A 13543-nucleotide genomic window follows, 5' to 3' on the forward strand; every position below is an offset into this window, starting at 1 on the left:
TAGGCAGAAAGGTGCACCTGACACCTGTTTGCCGTGGTGTCAGTGAAAAGCCGATTAGCAACAAACACAGCACCCCACAAAAGGATAACGCAACCCGTCAAAAGTCGCGCATTTCCTTTTTCAAGACTACTAAGCTATTACAAACAGTCTTTTTCAAGACACATTGGATTTTTAGGTGTTGAAGGATAAACTGGAATTTTTTGCCAAGATTCAACTTTAGAGAGATCCTGTTGTAACTCGGCGTTAGATGTGTTTGTACTAAGAATTTTTAAAAGTTTTGTGTCATCTGCAAAGAGACTACGGAAAGAATGGTCGACAGCTGAAGGTAAACTATTGATGTATATTCCAAATAGGAATGGTTAACATTAGGAGCGCACAGCTATGAAATTAGATATAAGAAAGGTATAAATCATTCTAACACCAGTTAATGGTGCAAACAAAGCGATTAGCCAGGAGCAAAGTTTGGTGGCCAGAATTGAACACCAGCATTGAGGACAGAATTAGAGCACTTTCAAGTTGTCAGCAAAATGCAACCATGCCAAAGGCTGAATACTTGAAGTGGCCCGAGGAGATCCAACCGTGGACTCGTGTCCATGTAGACTTTGCCGGACCGGTAAATGGGAAATATTTATTAATATTAGTGGACTCTACCTCGAAATGGATGGAAATCGGAGTAACTTCAACAACCAGTTCAGCCGTAGTCATCACATTCTTACGACAAAATTTGGCACGTTATGGAATTATGAAGACCCTGGTGAGTGATAATGCCACTTGTTTCACAAGTAACGAGTTCCAAATCTTCACGCAGAATAACGGCTTCAAGCATTTGACCATTGCACCGTATCACCCTGCTTCAAATGGTCAGGCTGAAAGATTGTTGCGTACCGTGAAGACATCATTAAAAAAAATAGATGGTACTTCTAACTCTGCCATTGATGTCATTGACGAAGGTTTAAAAAAATTCTCAAATGGATCTCTAGAAGTAAGACTAGCAAGATTTCTCATAAACTATCGCCGCACTCCGCAAATTAGTGGTAAATCTCCAGCGGAAATCATTTTTGGAAGAGAAATCCGCACCAAACTTGACATGGTCCATCCAACGTACTTTAAAGAGGAGAGAGGTATTGAGAATATCAACATCGATAAACCTATAATTGAAATGCTAGAAGTAAATAATAATAGCGATAAAACCATTAGTAAAAATTAGTGATGTTACCTATAAGTTTCATCCTAATCAAAAAGTCTTTGTAAAAAACTATGGTAAGGGAGAAAATTGGATAGAGGGAACTGTAAAAAATCTATCGGAAATATGATGTATGGGATTGATATTGGGAGAGGTATTATTAGAAAACATCAGAACCAATTGAGACTAAGGAGTGAGAAGTTATTAAAACCAACCGTGTCTGAGACATCAACAACTGGAGCCAGTAAAATGAATCCAAATCCAGATGCAGGGTACAGATCAGTATTACAACCACTGATCCAGAGTCATCAACAACCACCGATCCAAAGTCATCAACAACTACCGATCCAGAGTCATCAAAAACCACCGATCCAGAGTCATCAGCAACCACCAATCCTGAGTCCTGACAATGAATTTCCAAGCTGGAGTAGCAAATCATCACCAAGTCGATCACCGAGTCGCAATCCTATCTTATTACCACGACAAGACTCGAGACCAGAGCAACAAGCATCTCTATTCCTAGTGTAGCCACATCATCAGAAGGAGCCCGATCAAGGATACTTTTTAGACAAGATTTCGACAAAGAGCCTCAGTCGAGTAGACACAGACCACACGTACGAAGATCCAGTCGAAGACGTAAATCAATTAAAAGACCTAATTTATGAACTGAAATGTTTAATCGTTAATGTAGTTAAAATACACCTTAATCAGTCTATTTAAAAAAGAGGTTATGAACTATAATAGCCAGGGGGCGCCACTGGGTGGGAAAGCTGAGGGAGCTCTAGTTTTATGACCACCTAAACAGTGGTCTACCGGCTGCCGACATGTTCGGTACTCTTACTTAAAACTTCATATGTAAAAATCATCATCATCATGGAAATAAATCTTATAGCTTCAATAGAGAGTGTTTAATTAACAAGAACAAACACATCAGATTGATTAAATCTAGATTAGATTTTTTAATCTTGATTACCCTGATTTAATCTTGATTACCCTCATTTAATGACGATCACCCTGATTTAATCACGATTACCATGATTTAATCACGATTATCCTGATTTAATCATTTTACTATGATTAAGACGCAGCCAAAATGGAAGTGACCTGCCCCTCGGAAAAATCTAATCGACAAATGTCATTCCTTGATTAAAATGCCTTTAAAAAAATCCATTGCAGGGGAAACTTTTAGAAATCATGTCAAAATTTAAAAACAATCGTTAAAAGTCAGGAAATTTTTGAAATACACATTATAGATGGGGCCTCTAAATCAGGCTGGGCCTATGTGCAGAAAATTCTTGGCGGGGCTACTGTTCGAGCAAACAAAAAAAAAAGCGAATCTCGGATCAAATAGATCTTCGAGTAATACACTACATAAAAACTAGTTAGTTTTTTTGTTTTTGTTTTTATGTAGTGTATTACTCGAAGCAGGGAGTACACCCTGCTCGAAGATGTATTTGACCCGAGATTCGCGTTTTTTTTTGTTTGCTCGAAGACTAATCTACTTTTTCGTGAATTTTATCATCCTTCTCAGAGTCCATAGGTGGTTTCTTCTAACTTAACATTAGCTTTAGGGATTGCAATTGCTGGATCCCTCATCCAGCAATCCAGCTGGATCCAGCGCATTTTTCGGTCTGCTGGATCCAGCACGTGGTGCTGGATCCAGCGATGCGTATTCGCAAGTAATTAACTTTTAAATAATTGGCATGTGAATCGCGATTCGCGCGCCGCGAATGGCACAAAAGTGAACGTTGACGCTTTGCTAGGTGCGCTACGGCCCTGCGTGAGACAAGACCATCAATTCCATTTGTTTCTTGAGATTGTTCTTCCAGAAAAGTTAAAAAAAGACCTCTTGTATTAATGTATGTGGTTTAATATTTCATAAAAAGTAGCTAGTTGCCAGTATTTACAACACAGTCTGGTTTATTTGTTATTGTCTGCCTTATTCTTCCAAGATGTGAACAAGAATCTCCTTAACTAGTTGGTGTAGATAGATACCCCCAACCCACGTGCGTTACAAATTATACAAAAGTGATTTATTTAATCCTTTAAAATACTTCAAGACTAATATTTTATAACTCCTACTTCTAATAAGACTTTACCATAACAGAGTTCCCTAGGAGGGGTTTTACAATTTTGTGGTGTGTCTGTTGGCAAAGTGTATTCACCGCGTTGACAGTTTCATGAACTTTGGAAAAGGTTCACCAGAGCAAAACAGGTGTAACGGCTAAACTCCTCGTTACATCTGATATATTTTTTAACTTTAACGCCCACCGTAACGACGGTTTTAACTAACTTGTTAGTGTAAACCAGCTTTTGAAGGTTTGTATTCGAATTCGTGCTTTTGTAATGTTTTGTGTACTGTGTGTTTGTGTTCAGACATGGGTGAATGTTGTGTGTTTTTGACTTTTGGGACGGGCCGAGTGCTTAGGGTTACGGTAAATTATGTTGCAACGATATTTATACAAACGACTTTGGGAAAAGTCCGTCTTCCTTTACGTTTTTATGAACTCATTAACCGCATTTATTCTATATTATTTATATATATATATATATTAATTTAATCAGCAAGATTAATATTTCAACATTGAAGTTTTTGGAGCAAAATGTTTATGGTAAAAAATCCCACAAAATCAATGTTTTCAATTAAAAATCCCTTCAACCCACAAAGCCCAATAAATCGCAACACTGTTTCGCTCCGTTTTCTAAATTTTGTGGTAAACGCCCCAATGACGTCGTTCGTGAATCGTGACGCGGCGGGTACATGCTTTATCTCACCCCATTTTCTTGTTAGTATTTACTAATAGCGAGACCTCAACATATGTGAAAGAGAATAAACCAATTTAATACAAAAGAATGTTTAATAGCGTGACTTCGCCATTACAGATTGAGCGAACACTCTTTTACAACAAACTGAAACAAACAAAAACGCGTGTACAGGTAAATTTGGTTACGTCAGTGTCCGCTAGATGGCATAAGTGTCTCTATATTTCATTTGAATTCGAATCTACCACTGACACCCCTTCTGGATCAACGATCCCTAGCTTCTTCAAGTGTAGATTCATTTTTGCACCTGGTATGATCTTCGTGAATTGATCAGCGAGATTCGAGTCTGTTTTAACATACGATAGCTTGACTTTCTTCTCCTCAATTAAATCTCGCACGTGAAACAATCTCAAGCTAATGTGGTTAGATCTGTCGGACGTTGCGGGGTTCTCCGCTAACTTTATAGCTCCTTGGTTGTCAGTGTTTATGGTTGTTGGTGACTTGGTGTGCAGATAAATGTAGTTTGTCGAATTTCCTCGAGCAAATTTTGTATCCAACAACATTCTTTGGTTGCTTCACTAAGTGCCACGAATTTGGCTTCGACCGTGCTTAAAGCCGTGCACCTCTGCTTTCGACTTGTCCAGCTAACAACAGCCCCTCCTAGTTTCACCGCGTAACCACTGAACGATTTTCTGAACACCAATCTGCGTCAGTAAAGGTTTCGACTTTCGTCCCTGTTCTTCTAAAATGTAAAGCTTGATTCTTAGTTCCATTCAAATAACGTAGCAGATGCTTCATTGCAGTCCAGTGTTCGTTATAGGGTTTTTGATTAAATTGATTCATATGAGTGGCGGCGAAAGCCAAATCCGGTCTCGTGTGAGTTTCTAAATAAAGCAAACTTACAATAACGTGTCTATAGAGCGATGCTCTTTCTTCGTCTAGTTCCTGGCCATCTTCGCTTTTAGTGTACTTTGTACCTAGACAAAGTTGTGTCGCTGCACTCTTCGAGTTAAACATTCCCATTTCTTTAAGAAGCTCGGTCGTGTAACGAATTTGGTCCAACAAATATCCATCTTCAGTTTTCTTAACTCTCATTGATCAGATATTCCGAATCTCACCAAGGTCCTTCACTTCTAGGTGTTTTCTTAGCGTGATCTTCATTCGTTCGATTTCTTCGTCCGTTCCATAGAGAACTTCATCGTCAACGTAGGTTGTAATTATCAATTATCTACCTGGTTGATAATAGACACAGGGATCTGCGCGAGAGCGCTTGAGCCCTTCGGCTTGTAGTACTCTATCCAAATGCCTGTTCCACTGACGACTGGATTGATGTAAGCCGTAAATGCTCTTGCGTAATCTGAGAACGAACTCCTTCTCTTCGAGTTCTTTACTAGTTGGTATATTTGGGAACGTTTTACGTAGTTCTCCTGATAATTCCTCGAAGTTGTTGGGAACTACCATATACACCTCTTCTTCTAAGTCAGCCTTTAAATACGCCGCGGTTATATCCAAGTGATGTATCTTCCAATTTCTTTCGGCTGCGATACCAAATAGTAGACGAGTTGTTTTCATCTGTACTACCGGAGCGTAGGTTTGGTCATAATCAAGACCCGGTCTTTGAGTGTTACCCAACGCCACCAGTCTCGCTCTGTATCTGGCGATCTTTCCAGCTTCGTCGTACTTGGTTTTATAAACCCATTTTGCTCTTATAGTTTTACGATGTTTTGGCCTTTCGACGAATTCAAACGTCTCATTTCTTAAAAGATTTCTGGCTTCCTCGGTCATAGCTTCTTTCCATTGTTTCGAATTCTTCGAAGTTAGTGCCTCTCTCGTTGTTTGTGGGTCTAACTTCGTGTAGTCTTCGACTGTCGCCAAATTACACTGGGGTTCGTTATCATCCATTATATAATCAACCATCCAGCCTGGTCTTCGCAGTTGTCTTCCAGCTCATGTTTTTCTTACGTCTTGGTGTTCTTGGTTAACTTCTTCTTGTACGTCAATCGGGTTTGGAGCTTCTGGATTAACTTCTTGTGCTGCAATTGGTTCATCTTCACTGCCCATGACACTCCCCTCCTCTACTCGGACGGTCATAACGTCGCGGGCATCCTCAAAGTCTGCGTTGTCAGAGAAGTTGTTTGGTACAATGGTATGAACAGGATCAACCTCAAGAGCGCGCCACATAGTATTTTCTAAAGAAATGTCCGTTACTAGTGAGTCTTCGCGTTTTATCTTCATGGGAAAAATATGCTCTTCGAACGTCACATCTCGGCTTAAGAACAACTCATCAGTCGTCTGATTCCATAAACGATAAGCCTTTGCGAAAACGTCATATCCGATAAAAATGCACTGAATTCCCTTGGGTGAGAACTTGGTATCTTTGCGTTTATTGACGGCCCAAGCTTGGCAGCCCCATACGCTCAGGTGCGTAAGGTCAATCGGTTTATTCTTCCAAAGTTCCAGAGGAGTGACTTTCGCGTTAGCCACTGTTGGACAACGATTCCTTATATAAGCCGCCATATGCACGGCGTTGGCCCAAGATGCAGTTGGCATTCCCGATTCCAAAAGCATACACCGAGCGGTGTCCAGTAAAGTTTGATTGGCCCTCTCGGCCACGCCATTCTGCTGAGGCGTGCCTGGGATAGTAAGCTGTCTCTCAATACCAAGTTCAGCTAGCTTTGCTTTGAAAGCGTTTCCAACATATTCGCCCCCGTTGTCGCTTCGCAAAGTAGCGATTTTTTCCCCTTGGTAAGTCTCTACACGGTGACGGTAAATGTCGAACTTTTCCATTACTTCGCTTTTGCGCAGCAGCGTATAAACTTCGGTGTAACGAGAATGGTCGTCGATGAGAGTCACGAAATATTTGCAGCCACCCTTCGACAGTGGAGTGATAGGACCAACTACATCAGAGTGGATTAAACGTAACGGTTCAACCTCCCGCGATAAGCTCTTCTTTGGAAATGGTTTTGTCTTTAGTTTCCCGGCCATGCAAACTTCACATTTATTAGTAGCGGGACCAGCATTCTCGTCTAAACAAATCGTCTTTTGGCGAGACAATTTCTGAACTGCGGCATCATGCAAATGGCCAAGACGTCTGTGCCATAAAACTTCCGGTTGGGATAGTTCAGTAGGTGCGTCGGAATTGGCGTCGTCTGGAGAAAGTATAGCCTTCGAAGTCATTGTCCTAGGTAAATATTGCAAATTTTCATAAAAATAATATAAACTGCCTTCCCTCTTCCCAGAGGCGATAACTTCGTCGCGGTCTATTATTGTGGCTTCGTCAGTATCTAGCACAACATAAAGGTCCTTCGCGGTAATTTTGGACGCTGACAGTAAATTGCCTCCAAATTCAGGTACGTAGAGTGTGTTTGTCAAAGTTAGCTTCCAGCCGTCACAGTCGTTGGCTAAGATTACGCGAACACATCCTCTTCCTGTCGCGTTTAATGTTCCACCACCAGCAACTTCAACTGTAATAAGTTCTTCGTGGAAAGTGACAAATTTATCCCGGAACGACGTCATGTGGTCAGAGGCGCCACTATCCATGACCAATACACCAGAAAGTCTTCCATCGTGATTTTTCGTTCTAGTTGCCCGTAAGGCTTTGTGACATATGATAGACGAGCGGTGTTCACTTCACTACGGTTAGCTTCTCTATACGAAACGTTCGAGACCAAATTTTTCCTAGATGTCGAAGCTGTTGGATTCTTTTCATTAGCATCAACTTGAACTTGAATTTGATATGGGCAAGAATTGGCAATGTGATCAAATTCGAGACATCGGAAACAACGTCTATCAGAGAAATCACGACTGTCGTCTTTTGATGGTACTTTAGATCGTGTGGATTGTCTTCTACCGCATGACCCATCCGTCCCGTTGTAACTTTGAGGTGTAAAACCTCCTCTATTTACGCCTCTGAAATTGCGATACCGACCGCCGTTTCTACTATGACTTTGGGTTGCAAGTGCTTTGCTTGTAGCACCTTGTTTGTCATCTGCGGTGGAATTGGCAAAATCTAGTCTCCGTTCTTCCTCTAATAGTTTAGATTTTAATGTTGACATCGTCAAATCATCGTCATCTATGCGGAGACTGCGTGATACAAATTCATACTCTTTTGGTAGCCCTGTACAGCAAAACCAGCCAACGCTGTTTCGTCAAACTTAAATACAGCATTTCGCACCTAGTGATATAAGGCACTACATCGTGTTAAATATTCTCCAATGGATTCGGTAGGTTTCTTCTCAGTAAGAACGAAATCCTTTAGTAAAAGCAATCCATGCCAGGTATCGAAACTAGGATGAATATCCTTCAGCGTTTCCCATATTTCCTTAGCTCGGTTACAATCGGCAATGTCGTCTAAGCTTTCATCGTTAACAATCATAAAAAATATAGCTTTGGCCTTGTGGTCCAGTGCAGTCTGGGCCGATGTTAGGTCTTCTACATTAAATCCAGGATCAACAGCATTCCAACACCCCTGAGCTTCTAAAAGCCCTTGTGCTCTCATAGACCAGTGTCGGTAATTCACGTCGCACATGCGAATCTCTCCCAAAAAAAACCTGCCTGCCTACCTCGTCTGACAGCCAGTTAGGCCTCGGTTTCCTTTGTAGTGCTTTTTCTTCACTCACACTTAAGTTAAATACCGTATTTCAGCTTCTTACGAGTATTTGAAAAGTCTTGGGTCCATAACCTGTTAGTATTTACTAATAGCGAGACCTCAACATATGTGAAAGAGAATAAACCAATTTAATACAAAAGAATGTTTAATAGCGTGACTTCGCCATTACAGATTGAGCGAACACTCTTTTACAACAAACTGAAACAAACAAAAACGCGTGTACAGGGAAATTTGGTTACGTCAGTGTCCGCTAGATGGCATAAGTGTCTCTATATTTCATTTGAATTCGAATCTACCACTGACATTTCTTGCCCCTCGATTTTTAGAAAGAACTATTCAGGGAGTTATATAGAGTGTTGTCGTCTGAAACCCTGCGACGTCACCATTGAAATTTGCCTATTGATAAAAAACGGTAACGGTCATGGCTGCCACTATTAACACTACAGCTGTGACGTTACAAGTTTTCAAAATCGTATCAGACGACAACACTCTATACAAAACAACAGCCTCATTGACTATTCGTGACCGAAACGGGTCTAGGTGGCGTAACGGCGCCTAAGATTTAGCGTCTGCTTCAGACAAATTAAAAAGTCATAATAACGTTCTTTCTTACATAAATTTATTGAAATATAAGGAAACGACGAAAAATTATATTAAAATGCATGTATCATTATTTATGAAGTCAAATTTACGAATAACGATGAGGAAAAACTAATAGCGTCTACTTTAGCCGCTACCTATCTAGTTTTCAATACTTCCGCCCTGGGTGTCACCACGTATCCCACCACTGAACAGAGATGGCTGGCGTGGCTTTCGTTACGCAGACGATGTTGCAATGATTGTTACTGGGTAACCAGTGGGAAGTTCCCAGTAACCATTTCGGCTATGATGAGAAAAGCTCTCATCTCTGTGGAATGCAGGTGTAAGGAGGTTGGCCTCATCGTCACTCCTGACAAGACGAGCCTGGTTCCTTTCACTCGGAGCAATTGCTCCGAGTGAAAGGAACCAGAAAATCGTTAAACAAACAGGACTTGTTTAACGATATTTCTTTCTTTGGTCAAGTCAACTGAGGTAAAATACCTCGGTGTTATTCTCGACAGTAAGCTAACATGAAAGCCTCATCTTGATCTTAGTATCAGGAAGGCTAAAATGTTATTCTGGAGAATAATAATAATAATAATAATATCATAAGGGGCATAATTACCCTAAGTGTGTCAGTAAGATAAATTTTACAATGATACCTTGTTTAACGGAAATGACGTAAATGACGTCACTTTTCCAATGACGGAATTTACGTCACTTTATTCGGGGACGAAATTGGCGGGAACATTACAAAGACCACATAGGGTACTAGATCGGAATTCGCGAGTCCTACGTTTCTTTGGTCCGTGTAGAACAAGCTGTCATTGATGAATTTCTATAGGAAAGGCTTTAATTGGCACACTTAGGGTAATTATGCCACTTATGATAATATTTATTTCGCAAAGAATAAAACGCTTCGCTGGCAACCACAGAGGCAAAGCCTATTCAAGGTGGTTACCGAGACATCACAGAATAGAATAAATAATAAAAAAAACCAGTAATTAAATAAGAAACCAAGTACAGTAATTTAAAATAATCGGGGGAAAAAAGGAAAACAACAATGAGAACTTAAGAAGTTTGAAGCATCCAGTCAGCGAAAAGAAATTCTGAAATAAGTAAAAGCAACTGATTAATAGAGTATTCGTTGGCCTTCTCCCGGATGTCAGAGGGAAACTTGTTCCAAGTTCGAGCCCTCCGGTAAAAGAAAGAGTTCTTCAACACCGAACATCTGGCAAATCTTTCGTGGTACGTCGGCCACCCCCGACGGAGGTTCATGGTTATAAATTCTTCGAGACTGAAAGCTTCAACCCTGATGAATCTCACGAGCGTAAGTAAGTCCGAAACATCGCGTCGAACGGACAACGGCCAACGATGTAGTATCTTAAGGCGCTTGCTATAGGGAATATGACCCGGGTAATGTTGGCGCGGAGACTTCATGTAAAAGCGAGTAAAATTCCGCTGTAACCGTTCCAACGTGGTAATATCCTTCTTGAGAGAAGGATTCCATACGGGAGACGCATAGTCAAGTACCGGTAAAGACATAGAGCGAAAAAGAGTGGTAGAAGCACGTGTGAAACCAGTCGTCCTTAGAATGAGACCGCATAGACGTCGGGCGTGATTTCCGGCGTAAAGTACATGAGACGCCCACTTGAGATCCCTCGAAACCACAACACAAAGAATTATCAGTTTGTAATCACGAGTCAGCGGAACACCGTCTATCGTATAAGTGACGTCAACACTGGACCGTCTTCGAGTCAGTACCATGAAGTTGCATTTCTTGATATTCAAGGAAATGTTATTATCAAGGCCCCATTGAAATACATGATTGACGTTATCTTGTAAGGTCTTCAGGTCAGCAGCAGATCAAATTGCGAGCGATATGCTGTCGTCCGCGTATTGATACAGATCACAGTTTGGGGTCAGCATACGTGGAAGATCCGACACGAAGATGTTCAATAGTAGAGGTCCCAAAATTGAACCCCAAGGAACACTGGAACACACCGGACGGTAATTGCTGAATTCACCACGATCGATACCACGTTGTAGGCGATCGGACAAAAAATTCTGAAACCAGCGCAAAAGCACTACACGAACACCAAACCTCTCAAGTTCATTAATGAGTCGCTTGTGGCAAACTGAATCAATAAGGGGTACCGTAAGCAAGTCTTGGGGTCTTAGCCCAAATGTTGTTTATTGGATCTATACTATGATCCAGTCAGCCAATGCTGACATATGCAGCAAAGGTTTGGTGGCCGAGGGTAGTGCATAAATCAGTTCAGGTCATCATTACAGGAGCTATGAGATCGCCCCAAGCGCTGCGCTGGAGGTGTTTCTGAATATTCTACCACTCCATATTTATATAAAGGAGGTTTCAATTATGAGAGCCTATCGGTTATTACATAATGGTTGGTGGAGGTCTGCTAATTGCGAAAGTAGCCACACCAAATTGTTTCGGCCTCATCTTATTGATGAGTGCTGACATCATGTCTGCAAGGTTACACTTTGAAAAGTCACCTAGACTGGACTGGTGACCCAGTTTTTGGAACCAAGGGTTCACGGATGGCTGGCGTTTCCTGTCAGACTAAGAAGTTTGGCTTTATTGAGAGCCTCGGCGTTTTTACTATGGTTTTTAGGGCAGATATCTCTGCAATTTGCTTTTGTGTAGACTTCTGTCTTAAGAAGAAGTATCAGGGCAAGACTGTTCAGATTTTCTCGGACAGCCAGACCGCCCTTAAGGCTCTTAATCAGTTTAGTATTACTTCTAAGCTTGTTCTTAGCTGTTTGGATCTCCTTTCAGAACTGGGCAACTCTATATTGAGTGACTGGTCATAAGGGGCATCATGGTAATGAAAGGCCGACACTCTGGCCAAGGAGCGTGCCGAGGCTAGGTTCTTAGGTGCTGAACCTGCTATTCCAATACCCAATGGCCTGGTTCGCAGCCATGTGCATGACGCTATGGCTGAAAGACAGATCAAGCTTTGGCTTGAGACGGATGGTCAGAGGCTGGCCAAGGAGATTACCCCTGGGCCTTCCAAGAAAAGATAAACTGAGTTGCTCTCGCTCTCTAAGAGTAGTATCAGGGTGGTTACGGGCCTAATTTTAGGTCAGTGCCAGCTTAATAGACATCCACATCTGATTGGCATCAGTGAGAGTCCTATGTGTAGAACATGCCTTGCAGAGGAGGAAAACTTCCTCTCATGTCCTTTGTGTCTGTGATTTTTATGCGGCTCAAATGTTTTAGCATCTCTGTATGTACAGGCTGGAAAAGAGCGATCTTTCCAATATCTCGGCGAAGCACATCTTGCGCTTCGTTTCGGAGACTGGACTTTTCCACGTCTAAAAGGCTGGGGCTGCACAATGATCCTCTGGTCGAAGTTCTAGGTTGGGCTTGACCCAACCACCCAACCCCTACTAATAAATATTAATAATTATCCCCCCGTTGCCGTGGCCGTTACACATATCTCGCCCTGATTACAATCGCATATAGGACCTATATAAAAAATGTTTTCGGGGGCGAATTAAGTTTTGAATGACGTAAGCTTGAACGTTTTCATCTCGGCGCACTATGGTTAGAAGAACTAAACGTAAAGCCAAGGAACCTATATTAGTTCCTTGGTAAAGCGGAGTCTGCTCAGTAATAGGAAATTTTTGGTTGCTCAATAAGCAGCACTTGCAAAATAATAAGCAGCCGATTTCGTCGTTAAGCCTATTTTACGTTTTGAAATTTATAAGGCTATTAATGTATTATAATTATGCAAAATCCTTAAATTCAGGTGTTAGAAAAGTGTCGCATAATGAACATTATATATATTATTTAAATTTAATATAAATATTATAAAGCTCAGTGTTTTCGTTCTTTATTACATTTAGGTCTAAGTGATATTGCTATAATACAGTTTACCCAAAGTAAGCTATAGTGTGGATTTTGTCTCTTTATTTCCTTGACCCTTTATTTCTGAGCATGTAGGTCAGAAAAATCCTTTCATTCTCAGTTTTATTTTAATAATTCTATAGTTTAAGAATTTATTTTTATTTTTAGAAATTGTACTTCCCATATTTATAACGTGAACCCTTAACTGAGGCTGGGTTACAACATTTGGTAAGTTTCTCATTTCTGTCATTATCTTCTTTTTTAATACTCTATTATTACTTAGGAATTACATATTTTGCACCGATATTTTTTTCCAGTTTAATGAGTTTAAATAATTTGTTACCCTTCTCAGCTAATTGTTTCTAACGAGATAGTTCCTATTTCGTTTCAAGTTTGGTTTTGACTACGAATATTAATAGATCAGAAATAATGGTACAATTAACTACTCTTAGAGTACTTTAAATCTGTTTTGGTGTGCCATTTGGTAGCAGTATTACAGTAATAAATGAGTTGAGTACTCCAACAGCAGTAAATC

The 13543-nt window shown here is 40.8% G+C and overlaps 1 protein-coding gene across 1 annotated transcript; it reads right to left on the reverse strand.

The window, feature by feature from the left end:
- Window positions 1-4612: 4612 nt before the first annotated feature.
- LOC149939904 (uncharacterized) lies at window positions 4613-5041 on the reverse strand. Its single transcript, XM_090179176.1, has one exon. The coding sequence runs from the start codon at window positions 5039-5041 to the stop codon at window positions 4613-4615; it is 429 nt and encodes a 142-aa protein (XP_090035302.1).
- Between the last annotated feature and the right edge of the window lie 8502 nt (window positions 5042-13543).

Source organism: Leiobunum rupestre, chromosome 6 (genome assembly GCF_980474605.1).
Source record: "Leiobunum rupestre chromosome 6, qqLeiRupe1.1.hap1, whole genome shotgun sequence".
NCBI lineage: Eukaryota > Metazoa > Arthropoda > Arachnida > Opiliones > Sclerosomatidae > Leiobunum > Leiobunum rupestre.

Excerpts from the sequence above, each read along its gene's own strand:
- LOC149939904 (XM_090179176.1), bottom strand. The coding sequence starts at position 5,041 with ATGAGAGTTAAGAAAACTGAAGATGGATATTTGTTGGACCAAATTCGT.